The sequence below is a fragment of the Puma concolor genome, chromosome C1 (genome assembly GCF_028749965.1).
Source record: "Puma concolor isolate L17-30 chromosome C1, mPumCon1.1.hap2, whole genome shotgun sequence".
In the NCBI taxonomy this organism is placed as follows: Eukaryota; Metazoa; Chordata; class Mammalia; order Carnivora; family Felidae; genus Puma; species Puma concolor.
This window is the reverse complement of record NC_141674.1, coordinates 215723505-215738560: the sequence shown is the minus strand read 5'-3', so window position 1 is coordinate 215738560 and position 15056 is coordinate 215723505. Positions and strand designations below refer to the sequence as shown.

The following is a 15056-nucleotide window of genomic DNA, read 5'->3' as shown; positions in this document are numbered from 1 at the left end:
GGTGGAGGCCCAGGCTGTGTGAAAGCAGGACGGCTGAGTCAGGAAGGCAGGTTGGTGGGACTCAGGGCCCACCAAACACAGGCCGTCACAGATGGTCTCCAAAGCCAGGAGGCATTGGAGCTGATGGTGCAACCCAGTTGTCCTCAAAGGCTGGTCTGCGGTTAACAAAAAGAAAGGTTTTCCACAAAGCTCAACCAAGTCAATGTAGAGGACTGCTTCATACTGTAAAACATGCCTTTCCTTCATTTCGGTGCTAAAACGTTTTCATTTATAAAATTATGACAATAGATGGTAACTAGCTTATTTAAATTTTTTTTTTTAACATTTATTTATTTTTGAAAGAGAGAGAGAGAGGGATGGCCAGAAAGAGGGAGACAGAGGATCCAAGGCAGGTTCTGCACGGTGAGCACAGAGCCCAATGTGGGGCTCGAACTCACGAACCGTGAGATCGTGACCTGAGCTGAAATGAAGAGCTGGCTGCCTAACCAGCTGAGCCACCCAGGCGCCCCAGATGGTAACGAGCTTTTTAAGACAATATCCTTGTTTGGCAAAATTCAAACCTAGCAATCTTCTATCTTGTCCTGGATTATTTATGGAAACAGGACTGGTCCATGAAATCTGCTTCAGGAGACTGTAGGTCCTTGAGTGACAGGTGTAAGCAGTCTTGGGGGAACTCAATCCGGCAGCGGAGTTTAGGATAGCAAAAAGGAGCAGAGCCCCCTGGCTCACTGAACCATGGAAACCAAAATCAATTGGGCCAGCCCCGGGACACGGTCATGGTAAAATCCCAGGATCAGCTGCCAGGGTTCCCTTTCCCCAGTGCAGGTTTTACTAACGTCAAAGGGTTCCACATCTCTTATGTAGCCGTTTGGCTCACATTCGAGTGACGTGGGGTGTGACGGGGGGCAGGGTGAGGACGTGCAGAATGCCCTGTGAACAGAAAAGGGAGAGTCCAAGCCCTTCCTAATCATGAATACAATTACCCAAAAGACAGAGAGGCCTGGAACCTGAAAGGCTTGCATCTCAGAGAGGAACAAGGGGTGCTGGCCACTCCCCTGCTCAACCCCCAGAAGTTTCTTATACATCATCTTGTCAGAGTGAGAGCCCCTTGCCTCCCTTCTTTGCCCCCTGGAAACGCTAGGGACTTAAGTCTGAGTCATCTGGGAACACTCTCAATTTGAACCGTGACGTGAGGTATCTACCCTTCTCAGACAGCCCAGCAGCAACTAACACAGAACCTCTCTCTGGTGCAAATCATTTCCATGAACAGCAAAACCAGGCTCTGATCGGAACTCACAGAGGAAGCACAGACTGGGGATCTCATCATGGTATACAAACCATTCCCATCTTGTCATGCGGGTGGGGGACAGCAGCTGACATCAGCCCACTCCAGATGGAAACTTGCGAAAGGCAGGTGGGGGGGTCTGGTGCCCTGCCCACCGTTCCATGCTGGCAAGCCAGTTCTCCGACAAGCCTGAACATCTCTGTTCGCAGGGTAGCGCACTGGGGGTCTCTGCCTTCTCCTGGAGAGCCTCTTCTGCCAGGCTCCCTGAGGGGCATAGCTTGGTCTGGGGACACAGAGGTGAACACGGAAGTGCTCAGGATGCCTCAGAAGCACTGCCAGCCCCCTGGGGTGCTGAAGCTTCCTGCCTCTTCACACCTGTCCAGGCAGCTCCACCTTGAGAAAGTCCTCATTACACCCTCTTCTAAATCCTGGATGCCTTGGCAAGGAATCAAACACCCAACCCTTTTATGCAAAAGGGGAGGAAACCTCTGATTTATAATGTGCATTTAATTCTCTTACATAAGCACGGCTTTCTTCTAGAGCTACAGTCCCTCTCCAAGATCACAACCACTATCATCTTTTAAAAAGACCAGTAAGTACAGAGATGCTTCGAGACCTTGAAACACCTGGTTACAAACAAGCACTGTGCAGGGGGTGGAGATCCAACGATGAACAAGGCGCCATCCTTAAGGAAGTCACTGTCTCAGAGAAGGAGACAGGGAAGAAAATGGAAAATGACAAAGCAGTGTGACAATGTGATCAAGACAGGTGACAGTTATAAACAAAGTGCTAGGGGAGCCCTAAGTGGGAGGGAAGGATGGGCTGGCCAGTGCAGCGGGATTGGAGGTTCAGTCTTCAGGTTCCCCGAAACTAAGACAGGTTTAAGGGGGGTAGGGTGTGCTTTTCCCTTCTTGAAGAAATGAGCCTGGACAGAGGCAAGCAGAAAGAAGCAGGCAAGTGAAAAGCTTCTAGAAGTAGGGTAAGAGCCAAGTTCACTTGGTAAAATCATAAAACACAGTCCTCAGAGTTCTGCTGAGGGTCTGTTCTGGCCATAGCAGCGGCCACTGCCCGGGAACCTCCTAGGGGCACTGGAGAGTAGTGAAGGTCACACTTAGGACCATCCCTGGGGTACCCGGTCTGGTAGGGAGCACATTTCTGTCTCTGGCTACCTTCTGCTCCCTCTAATCACTCCAACCAGAGTTTCTTTTCATAACATTAGTTTCTGGGTTATTGCAAATGCTTGAACCTGCTCAAGCTGCCTTCTCTCGTGCAAACTTTATCAGTACTGGATTATTTTGACCTCAGTCTGACTTGTGTGTCTATTTCTCAGTGGGTTCGGAAAGAACGCAGAGGAGAGAGCAGCGCGATGGGGTGTATCCCATGAAGTCTTAACAGGGTGGGCATTCCATGCCGTTCAGCATCTCCTCGCCAGCTATGCCCTTCCCCGCCCTTCACCACCAAGTGAGTCGGGGCTTCCCTTCCCAAGCTAGCCTTCTTTTACGAATCCCACCCTATCTAATAACCTATTCCTTCTGCCTCGTGACAGCAGACTATGCCCTTGCTTTTATCTTATCGGGGTTTCTTGTAAGTACACAGAGTTCTCAAGTTCACTGTGCAACCTGAAGGTAGGAAGTTCATCTTCCACTGTCTAAGGCTCCTTTATAGAGCTGTGAGTGGTACTTGTAACACAACAGGAACTTAAGAAATATCTGCCTGGTGAGGGTCCGAGATCATGTCTGAGTCTGTATTTTTAATAGCTTCCAGAATAATACTACCCATATTCCTTCTAATTTTTGAAAATTATGAGTAAATGACTATGTGACATGCCTAAAGGAAGGGTGAGCACATGAAGAGTTTGGGGTTGTAATAACAAGCTGCTCGGCACAGTCACTCTGACACTTAATGATATGTGTGAGTTTTTATGTGTATGTTAACAAGCCACAGATAGTGTTCAGCTCCCACAGTGGCTGTAATTAGTGTTACGTCTATACAACTAGGTCAAGTCTTCGGGTCTGTCTCTTGTTGGGATGCATAAGTACGGACTGTTTTCCCAGACTCTGTGTGGAATTAGAGTGCCATCTGATTCACCCCTCCCCTTCTCTCACAGGACTCCCTGTATTCCCAGGTCTCCCCGAGGCCTGAGGCTGCAGCCCATTTTGCCCTGTGGCTCTCCTCCCCTCCAAAGAGGCCACGCAGATGACCTGGGTGCTGATTCGCTCAAAGGAGCACAGATTCTTAGCTATAGACTTATTTATAAATGAGTTAGATACATTGAAATGAAAATTTCACTAATAGAGTTAGTATGAAAGCGGTAACTGGGAAAAACAGGGGAAAAACTGACAGGCTGATGTTCTTTAAGCCTTGCTAATTCTAGAACTGTCTCCATGGCTGAAATAATGTGCATCTGTCAACATTTAAACAGAAGCCTGACCTTCCAGTAGAAACCTTCCTGTATTGTTTATGTCTACCCTAAAAAGAAGCAATAGCAATTTTTTTTAACTTATTTGAGAGAGAGAGAGAGACAGAGAGAGAGACAGAGAGAGTGAGCATGCAAGCGGGGGGGGGGGGGCAGAGAGAGAGGAGAGGCAGCGAATCCCAAGCAGGTTCCCAGCTGTCAGCGTGGAGCCTGATGTAGGGCTTGAACTCATAAACCTCGAGATCATGACCTGAGCCGAAACCAAGAGTTGAGAGAAGTGTAGCAATTCTTATGGTGGCAAAGATTACATAGAGCCATTCTGCCCTGTAGTCTTAATTCAATTGGATTTCCTTATAATTATTCACTTCAGGCCAACTCAAAGCTATTATACACAGGAGGTAAGAGTCACAAATAAAGCTAGTGAAGTTACAAATATTCTCTGAGGATCTAAACATGCAACAATAATTCTCAGAACCATTTCAAAGAGGATGGGTTTCTTTACTGATTCTAATGAGAAGAAAGATGGACCTGGTTGGGGTGAGGGGCTGCTCTCCAGTCGCGGCTTCAGCAAGGGGTTAACAAGATGCTTTCAACCACCTCTCTCGGTCATTTTAGATTTTAGGACTCTTAGGAGTATTTTCTATAATGGTTAATGCACGTAGGAAGAGTCTATATAGGCAAGACCTCATGAAAATAAAATCAACAAAACAGGAAAGATGAAGGAATAACCCAAGATCACAGCCACCGGGATATTTCAGGAGACCTAGACACAACTTTGAGAGAGAGGGAAAGAGAGGCAGAGATAGACAGACAGATACACCCCTCGTAGACAGAGAACTCCTGACAGTTCCACAACAGGTGCCAGTATTCATAGGCTACTGGCAGGAGGAGAAGTTGGTACAACCTTTCTGGAAGGGTCTGTGGCAATGTTTGAAGATTCTTTCTATTTTCTTTAAGTTTGTTTACTTTGAGAGAGAGGGAGAGCGAGCGAGCAGGGGAGGGGCAGAGAGAGAGAATCACATGAGAGAGAGAGAGAATCAATCTCATGAATGGCGCGAGGTCATGACCTGAGCTGAAATCCAGAGTCAGATGCTTAACCGATTGAGCCACCCAGGCGCCCCTGAAGAGTCTCAAACATGTCTGTACCTGTGACTCTATCAGCATAGTTCTAGGACTGTCCTAAGGAAATAATCAGAGATCAGAGCAAAGACTTATGAACACAAGGTAGCTTATGGTATTATTATTTATTGTATAGTAAAACTGTAATCTAAATATCCACAGTTGAGGCATGGTTAAGTGTTCCAGAGCATTTAATATGTTGAAATATTACATAGCACTAAAATGGTTTAGAAGAATTTTGAATTGCATGAGAAAAACTCATTCTATAATATTAAAAAGCATGACATAAAAATTATATGTATGTTATGCTAACCACTCCTCCCTCTTGCCATGAAGTGTTAAGGAGGATATTCATAAGGAACTATAATATGACAAAATATTAGCAGTGGCTCTTTCTGGGTGATAGATTTATAGGTAGTTTTGATTTCTTCACACTGTTATATTTTCTAAATTTTATAACATGAGAATATACTTACTTTTTTATAGACAAAGGAATTTACTTATGCTTTTGTAATCTGCTATAAAGCCTCCTTTTCTAGGGAAAAGAGGGGATCAGAGAAGACTACCTAAGAACTGGGCACAAGGAAGTGTTTCTCACCCTCCTGCCTGTCTAGTGCTGCATGGCTCCTCATTCCAGAGTCCTCCGCACTAGAGCTCATTCCTAAACAGCTTACGGACCGTTTAGATGCTCCTGGCTAGCAAATGGTTACCTCTAGGCCAACCTTCCCGGCTGACCCCTGAACCCCTACGCCCACATGCTCACTTTACATTTCTACCTGTCCCTCTCCAGTGGACCCGTCAACAGACCCTAGGTCAACAGATCCTAAACAGAAGTAATTGTCTTGCTTTTCAACTCTTCCATCCAGGTGTGCCCGGGTCAATACAACCTACTGTACTGTATAACCTACGTGCCCAAACCAGAGACCCGATTCCTCCATTCTCCCTCACATCTAATCAAGATCGTCCATTTGTCAAGCCTCCATGTTCCTTCCTCTCTTGGATCTGTGATTTTCTCTTGCCCCGAGGCCTCTCTCTCAGGTCAGGCCCTTGTCATTTCTCTGATGGATTATGAGCTTTCTCTGTTTTGTTCTTTTCCGGTCTACTCTCCATCCCACAGCCATCAGCTCTTTCCAAAACATAGTCCTGATCACATCACTTCCATGGTTAAAATCTTCCATGGCTCCCCCAGCTCACGCCTGCAGTCTTCAAGGCCTAGCCTCTGCCTCCTCTCCTAGCTACTCTCCCCCCCTCTGCACCAGCACCATGTACCCTGGAACAATGTGCCATTGCCCAAATGTGCCATCTCTTGCCCCTTGCATGCCTGCACTAGCGGTTTGCTTGGACCGCCTTCTCTTGCCTTCGGGGCCTGGCTAGCCCCTCGACCTTTTGAAAATCCTAGAGTACACACTGTCTCCACTGGCAAATCTTCCCTGATCCCCTGAGACTGTGCTGGTCCTCTCCAACGTAGTCTCACCATACTCTTAATTTTCTGGGTGGTCTGCTGGCTCCTTCAGCTCACTGTAAACTTAAGAACCTGGACTTGTGTCTCATTCCTTCATTCCTTATTCCTTCATCTCCAGCAACTAACACATTCAAGGTACCCAATAAATGCTTTTGGAACACATGCCGAGGGAAGAACTCTATGACTAAGACAACAGAGACCAATCTACAAACATGTCCTACCGTCTGATCAACAGCCTACCCTTGTGTTTCAGTGATGATGTAAATAAGACCAAGGAAGAGCCAGATAGGATGAATATCCCGTCCTTTTCACCTCGCACCAAATATCACACTGCCCAAAAATTAAACAGTAGAGAGCTGGAATGTTCATGTTCTTGCAAACAACTGTATTGGAGAGGAGGAACAGAGACATTCTCTCTATAACTGTAAACGTATGATTCAACAAAACGTATTGCTACATACAGCAACAGGGGTGGGGCGGGGCGGACATGCCACACAGCTTCCGGAGAGCCCTCCGGAGAGCCCTGTTTGGCCATGAGCAGTCCCGCCCTACGAGAGGGAGGGGCCAGCACCACTGCAGGTGGGCTGGGGACGAGACCCCCGCTGGGAAGAGGTTGCAAGCACGCAGAGGTGGCAAGTGAGAGCCACTGCTCTTTTTGCTTCTGGCTAATTAAAGCTACCTGACTGTAACTAGGGTAAGGGAACTGGTGCTAAACTGATTCATTCCTCCACTTCTGCCCTCCAATTGGACCTGCTACACATGGTACTAATCAAAGGAATAATTTCCTTAATTGCATGAAACCACCCCGAGAGCTAACTTAGCACAACGTTCTCCATTACCCAGCCCAGATTCCCTGTGCGGCGAGGATGCGCTGCGTGGGTTGGCGGAGCTGAGTTTCACGTAAGCAGGGGTCAGCAAGCTGCGGACCACGGGCCAAACCCAGCCTTCTACCTGCTCTCGAACGGCTCATGAACTAAATGGGGTTTTTACATTTTTAAATGATTGGAAAATCATCAAAGGAAGGATACTATTTTGTGACGTGAAAATTCTGTGACATTCAAATTCCAGCGTCCTTAAAGTTTTATCGGCACACGGCCCCACTCACGTGTCTGTCTGCGGCTCCTCTCACACTGCAACAGTCCACAAAGCCTAAAATGGTGACTATTTGGCCCTTTACAGAAAGTCTGCCGACCCCCAACTTAATGGCTGGGCTAGGCCAAGGACATCCAGAATAGCATGCCACAGCAGCTTGGGTCCCACGGTATTCAAAAATTATTTTACCAACAAGTTTATCTTTATAATCAAGTCCACTCAAAGATACTGCCTGATGTTTGGGCTTCAAAATCATGCCAGGAGGGAGTCCTATAAGATGTAGCTGAGAACTCAGTAAAGGCTCCTTTGGGCTGGAGGAATCGCCTAAGATGGAAATATAAGCTTTTCTTCACCACAACTTTCTCTAAATTCAGAAAGTCAATGGCTCACTAGGAGCCATTCACATCCCTGTCCACCTGCTGGGGGTGGCCCAGTTTCTTGCAGGCCATCCTGCTGGTTTCTCAAAGAAGCCGGCACAGAGTGGGCTCTCTCTGAAGTGCTACGTCCTGCCTGAGGAATGTTGGGCTGGAGGGAAAGCCCCAGAAAAGTGTTGGTATAGTTTCCTGAAAATGATCAATACTCCCCAAGACGTTTTTGACGGTTCTATTTACCACTCTGCTACCCTCCCTCGCTATATCCTTTCTTTAAGGCCAACGCTAAGGCACAGACTCAAAAAGGAGCCCGAAGCCTTGTCACGTCATGGGCAGAGTCATCTGCCTCTCTGGCGAGGAGGCTGGCTGGGAGCACGCTTCGTGTCGGCACAAACAGAAGTACCAGAGCTCTGCACACTCTCGAGGCCTGTCGGACAGGCCCGAGTCACAGAGCAAAAACCAGAACAAGGAGGGAGAGCTTCTCACGGTTCCCCTTCCTCAAAATTCAAGGTTTGCATATGATGACCAACCATAACGGTTACTTTTCTGATAAACACAAAAACACTGGGGCCCCCTTTTAAGAAACAGAGGAGTGACGTATGTGATCATAAATAAAACGAGAATCGGTGTTAAAGTCTAGAATGAACATGACCGCAGAAAGCATGAAGATGGGAAGAAACCACCTGGAAGGGATACTCTTCAACTCCTCCAACCAAAAAGCAAAAAAAAAAAAAAAAATGCATCTGGCACCTGCATTTGCTTTTGGGGCAGTGAAAACACAGGAATGTCACTTCACTGAGCTAGAACCTCTTTAGAACCAGGTTCGAGCTCTAGGTAAAAGAGACATTTGAGGCAAGTAATCCGACCTCTAAGGCAGTGCTTCCCAATCTGTTGCACACCGCAGCACGTACAGAGCTTGCTAACATTTGACAGCACACTCGGGGAAGCGGACAAGACTTTAGCGGGTGGTTGTCCGGGAGCTGGCGCCAGCCCAGACTGTCTCAGGTGTGGGTGAGGCAGCTCCGGCCCGAGTGGCTGACTGCAGGCACCCAGTGCTCAAGCAGTCCTGCGCTGCTGTGGCTCTCACAGCCTCCGAACCAGTCTGTCCCTGACGGACAAACAGGCGCTACCCGAGTACCCTCCACCTCACTTGTTCGGAAGGTCATCACGATGAACTGATTTTTTACAAAGGTGTAACTTCTGCTTTAGCAGATTTATTCTGCATTCGAGGGCATACTGTGTGACACGACGGCAGGCCCGCTCGCAGAGCCTCTCTCATTGAGGCTGGTGCAAAAGGGCGTATTTTTTTAGGACTGCCACCAAAAATGTGGACATGGTAAAACGAGGCAAGCAAAGCATCAGAGAGAAACTCCAAGCAGCAGGCCACGCCAAAAGCACTGAGGAAAAATGGGTTTTCGCGAGGGCAAATGCAGGCAGCAGGCACCGGAGAACAAATGCGGTGACTTCTGAATAGGGCCATTTAGCTGATTTATAAAGGATCTCGCCAGTGTCCCTTGCTGAGGGAGATTGATGTGCTCCTCCTTCTAAAGCTGTGGTCCACACAACTTGTTTTCTGGGGAACCAAGGAATCAACTCCAAGGATGTACATCCATTATTTTCAAACCTTAATTAACTGGAACCTAATTAGGACTTTTGAGGGTTTTTTTTTTTTTCTTTTCTTACTTTGAAGGAAAGCTTTTCTCTCTTAAGTCAGCATGGTTTAAGTGGAGGAAAACGGAACAAAGAGTCAGCTTGCATATAAGCAACTTGCATATAACCTTTGAGGGGGCATCAGCTTTCTAATTTACAAACTGTGAGGGCCAATGAGATGCAGATGTCTAAGGTTATTTTCAGCAATAAAATTCTGATTCTAAGATATGCCAACAGATCAGTCAGTATCAATCAGTAATCTGTGATCATTCTTCTACCTTGACTACCACACCCCTAGGATCCCAATGTGAGCTGACATCGCCTAACTGATCCTTTATATTTTCATAGTTATAGAGTATTTCATATACTTAATCCAATCAAACTTTGTAACAATCTGATAGGGTAAGATCTCTAAAATGTTGTAACAGAAACCCTCTCATTTGATGTGCTTGAGGCAGTAGTTGGGAAGTTATTCTAGGAGCTGGCTAAAGACGGGAATCATACAGAAGATTATCTATCTATCTATCTATAACTAAACATTTATTCCAACTGAATTTATTCTTGTCTTTAACTAAAAAAGGTATTTTTAAATAGGCTCCATGCCCAACAGGGGGCTTGAACTCAGGACTCTGTGATCAAGAGTTGCACGCTCTAGCAACTGAGCCGGCCAGGCGCCCCCTTGTTTTAACTTAATTTATATAGATATGCATTCACTCGTTTTTTAAAAATACAGAGCCCTTTATTTTTTAATTTTAAAAAAAAATTTTTTTTAACGTTTATTTATTTTTGAGACAGAGAGAGAGACAGAGCATGAATGGGGGAGGGGCAGAGAGAGAGGGAGACACAGAATCAGAAGCAGGCTCCAGGCTCCGAGCCATCAGCCCAGAGCCTGACGTGGGGCTCGAACTCACGGACCGCGAGATCGTGACCTGAGCTGAAGTCGGACGCTCAACCGACCGAGCCACCCAGGCGCCCCTACAGAGCCCTTTAAAAGAGGATGCCGATTAGATATCTATTTTTTCTGAATAAATTACACTCATAATTCATCGTCTATAATTTATAGTTTTTGTTTCTTTAAAAGAGAGGGAGAACTTAGACTTCTGTAAAGCCATCTGAGTACAGAATTCTTCCTGAATTTTATGATTTTTCCCCCTACTCTTTTATAAAATTTTTTTTAACGTTTTTATTTTTGAGAGAGAGAGAGAGAGAGCGTGAGCAGGGGAGGGACAGCGAGAGAGGGAGACACAGAATCGGAAGCAGGCTCCAGGCTCTGAGCTGTCAGCACAGAGCTTGACATGGGGCTTGAACTCACGAACCGCGAGATCATGACCAGAGCTGAAGTCGGACACTTAACCGACTGAGTCACCCAGGGGCCCCAACCCCCTACTCTTTTATAGTTGTCATACCCAAACAGCAGAGTTTTTAAAGATTTATCCTCATTGAATCTTTTCAAACAATTTTAGTTCTCAGAAACAAAAGCTTTTTTTTATGCTCTTATTTGGTCAGTTAGACTGCATAATTACAGCAACACACACAAACCCGGCACAGTCAGGTTTGGGAGTAATTAGGAATGCTCCTGAAACACACGAGGGCCCTGGAAGGGGTGGGGCACAGAGGAAGGAGGGAGCGTTAGCCAGCCTGTGCAGCATGCCGTGGGTACTGATCACTGGGTCCTGCAGAAGAAATGAGGCACACTGGCAGATGTGACCACGGGACATCCAGGTGAAAAGTTCAAGGCAGGTGGAGAGGCAGGTGGAGAAGCCTGTCTAGAGCTTGGGAAGGAGGGCAGGGCCAGAGAGACGGATTTTGGCATCATCAGCAACCAGTCAATAGTTAGAATCATAAGAGTAGAGCATTCATTCAGGAAGGGAGTGTGGACAGAGAAAAAATAGAGGGTGAGGTACATCCTAGGGAATGTGAACCCTGTAGGGGACAGGAGAGGAAGAGGCTTCCGCAAAGCGACCAGCAGGACACTAACGGAGATGTACAAAGGGGAGCAGAGAACCAGGAGGTGAGCTTCAAAGGGCCAAATGCAGAACAGAAGTCTAGGAAGCAAGAACTGAAAAGCATCCTTGGATTTGACAACCAGGCAGCCACTGGTGAGTGAGAACTGGGGTGTGTTCACACCCCCACAAAGAATTTCACTGAACGAAAGGAAAGAGATATTCCGTCATCTCCTGTGCCTCTGGTGCCTCTTCTACTGGCTTTGCGGTCTGTTTTGGCGGCCACTCCGACTACGGTCTGCCCATCAGCATTTGTGAACAGACAGGTCTGCTCAGGCTGCCTGAGCCCAGGTTGGGGAGGGGGAGCATGAGAGCTCCGGAAGGTCCCTCAAGCTCGGGCACAACAGACTATCCGCTTGCCCCAAACGCTGCTAACTTAACCCTAGGCCCAGGGCAGCAACTCTTCGTAATGCCCGCTGAGAAGCATTAGTGATGCTTATCACAAAGGGTAGGATGAAATGGAGCCTTCAATTAGAAAGGCTTTTGAGGGGCGCCTGGGTGGCACAGTCGGTTAAGCGTCCAACTTCAGCCAGGTCACGATCTCGCGGTCCGTGAGTTCGAGCCCCGCGTCGGGCTCTGGGCTGATGGCTCAGAGCCTGGAGCCTGTTTCCGATTCTGTGTCTGCCTCTCTCTCTGCCCCTCCCCCGTTCATGCTCTGTCTCTCTCTGTCCCAAAAATAAATAAACATTGAAAAAAAAATTTTTTTAAAAAAAAGAAAGGCTTTTGAGATCTCTCTAAGCTGGGACACTCAGAGAAAGACGTCTCTGTGAGGCTGCGCTCTTGCCAGTCCTCTCCATCAGCCAATCCTGAGGCTCAACTCTTTTTTCATACACCCAGAAACTTCCCAAGCACAGTGACCAGGCAAGGTGGGCAGTTCTTGGGGGTTTGGGTAAGAAATATAAGAAAAAAAATCGCACGATACACGGATCACGGACTCGACTCTATAATGTACCGACAACTATTGAGGAAAGAATTCCCAAGTCTTAAGAGTTGCTGCGCGTGGAAACGGACTTGGAAATGTGACCAGGTTTGAGTGACAGCTGCCGAAGTCCCGGAGGGCCACCGGCATGGCTGTGGTACTCAAAGAGCAATCATACCATTCTGGGCCGTCACTTTCTCCAGCGGTCAACGTTCCACAGTCTCCTCAGCTCTCTGCTTCTTCAAATACGAATCCAGGGGGCGCCTGGGTGGCTCAGTCGGTTGGGCGGCCGACTTCGGCTCAGGTCACGATCTCACACTCCGTGAGTTCGAGCCCCGCGTCGGGCTCTGTGCTGACCGCTCAGAGCCTGGAGCCTGTTTCAGATTCTGTGTCTCCCTCTCTCTCTGACCCTCCCCCGTTCATGCTCTGTCTCTCTCTGTCTCAAAAATAAATAAACGTTAAAAAAAAAAAAATCAAATACGAATCCAGAATTATAAACATAGAACTCTTTTTGGAAGACAAGGGATAAGAAGAAATGCCTTTTTTTCTAAGCCTCATGATCCGATACTGGTCAACTACCTTCTAAACTTCCATGTTTCCTGTTCTCACCTCCATTCAGAGGGATTTGAGGTAGGAATTGAGGTAAGGCTCAAATACGGGCTACAGGCCTACCAGGAAGGACCAGCTGGGAGTTCTGGTCACAGGGCCGCCCACACAGACACGACCCTTTTGCCTTAGCTCATGTCAGTGGGCCTCGTGTGTCTGTGGAGTTTGGAGAGCGGGTGAGAGTTAGTTCCTGCCTGCCTCAGAGAACAACGTTTTAGGGCCGTGACTGGGGAAAAAGGAGGGAAGATCCCAAGACTGCCATGCTGAATCTTACGCACACTGGGCTCAAGCACAAGTCAAATCTGTTGGTTGCACCGAAAGAAAAAAAAAAAAAAAAAAAAGTGACTGACTTGATCCAAACGCAGCGCGCCGTCCACAAACCGCTGTTTGCGTAACTCCTTTGCAATTCCGTGGAGATTCAAGACGGCCTGGTGTACCTCCTCGCTGGTGTGCTCCGGGGAGATGGGGGGCAGCTCCTTCTCAGGGATTTTCTTAGTCGGGCTTTCAATCATGCTCTGTGCGTGCTCGTAGCTCAGCTTGGTGCAGGAGCGAATGATGGTCCGACCAAACCATTCACCAAGGATCTGCAAAGACAGATTGTGAGGGAATCATGAGGAGGATTTATTTCAGGTTCTTCTTTCATGCAACCATTCATCCAAACACATTCTACAGAGCTTTGCCAAGCACCGACTCGGTGCTCAGGATGGCATTAGGTTCCAGCTAGGCATGAAGGTCGATCAGTGTGGAAGCTCCTGCCCGCGGGGAGCTCAGACTCTGAGGCGTGGACAGTGGACAGGCAGCGGAGGCCAACAGAAGGTCTGCAAGCACATGGGTGGCCAGACCAGGCCAAGCAGGAGGGGACTCAAGGTGGAGGGCCTGCTGGAGTGCCCCTTCCTTAGTTGGGGTGAGTGGTCATCAATACCAAAACTGGATGGGGGAGAAGGCCTGGGGGTAGATGCCAAATATGTGACAGATGAGAACAGAGGCGGACAAGCAGGGTGGAGGTAGAAAGAGAAAAGTAATTCCAACTTACTCTATTTGGAGCATTTATGTCAAGACAAAGTCCAGAATGGGGTTTCTCAACCTCAGCACTACTGAGTGGACCAATTCTTTGTTGTGGGGGCCTATCCTGTACACCGTAGAATGTCTGGTGATATCCTCGGGCTCTATCTGATAGATGCCAGTAGCCCCTCCTGCAACCCAAAGCTGACAACCACAAATATCTCCAGACATTGCCAAACTTCGATGCCCTGGGGAGACTCGGCCCGGGCTGAGACCCACTGAGCTCAAAGACACGCCCAGGTTTAGTGCTGGTGTTTGTTGCAGTGGGATTACCGTTGGCTTGTATCGTATCCTTTAAATTTGCTTGTGTCCTCTACGATGAGCCATTTATTGCTTTTAAAATAAAAATAAAAGAAACGTTCAACTATTTTTGGGAATCTGAGGTGCAGGGAGGAGATCCAGACGGTGGGCAATGTAGCAGGCAGTCGGGGTGTGGGTCTGGGGCCTGGGGAGATGACTGGTCTACAGGTGGGGAGCTGGCGGCGTTGGTGGGAAGGTTCAAGAAAGAAAGGGCAAATGAGAGTCAAGGCTGCATTCTGTACTACCTTCTCCATTTCTGGGGGGAAAAAGACAATGTGGAGAATGAAACCAAAAAGCAAGAGAGCTCAAAGACATAGGAAAAAAATCAGGAGGGTCCGATGTTAGAAGAAAGGGGCTTTAGCAAAGAGGTACTCAAAAACCCCAACAGACACTTATATAGCACTTACAGCGAGACAAGACGCTTCCCCCAGAGAAGCCATTTAACTCACACGGCGACCCCCTGATGTAGGTTTTATTATCCTCATTTGCAGAATGACACCGAGGCACAGACACATTAAGTAACCTTTCGAGGTCATAAGCTGGAAAAGGCCCAGCCAGGAACTGAGCCACAGCAGCACCGCCAGAGTCTGAGCTCTTAACCACCAGCGAGTGTCAAATGCCACTTGGATGTTAAGGAAGATGAAAACAAAGAAAATGTCTTTGTGTTTAGTATTTGCTTACCAGTGATCTTTAGGAAGGCTTTTCGGGGGGAAAGGTATGGGGTGGGGTGGGGGGCAGAGTGGAACCGCCAAGCTGTCAGGGAGGAACCAC

The 15056-nt window shown here is 47.7% G+C and overlaps 1 protein-coding gene across 1 annotated transcript in view; it reads right to left on the bottom strand.

Annotated features, from left to right (window-relative positions):
• Window positions 1–15056, bottom strand: part of LOC112871553 (DIS3-like exonuclease 2) — a 147946-nt gene that overhangs the window by 68207 nt on the left and 64683 nt on the right. Inside the window, exon 5 of the mRNA XM_086719929.1 lies at window positions 13274–13507. Coding sequence (XP_086576055.1) covers window positions 13274–13507 — 234 coding nt within the window. The remainder of the gene's footprint in view (window positions 1–13273; window positions 13508–15056) is intronic.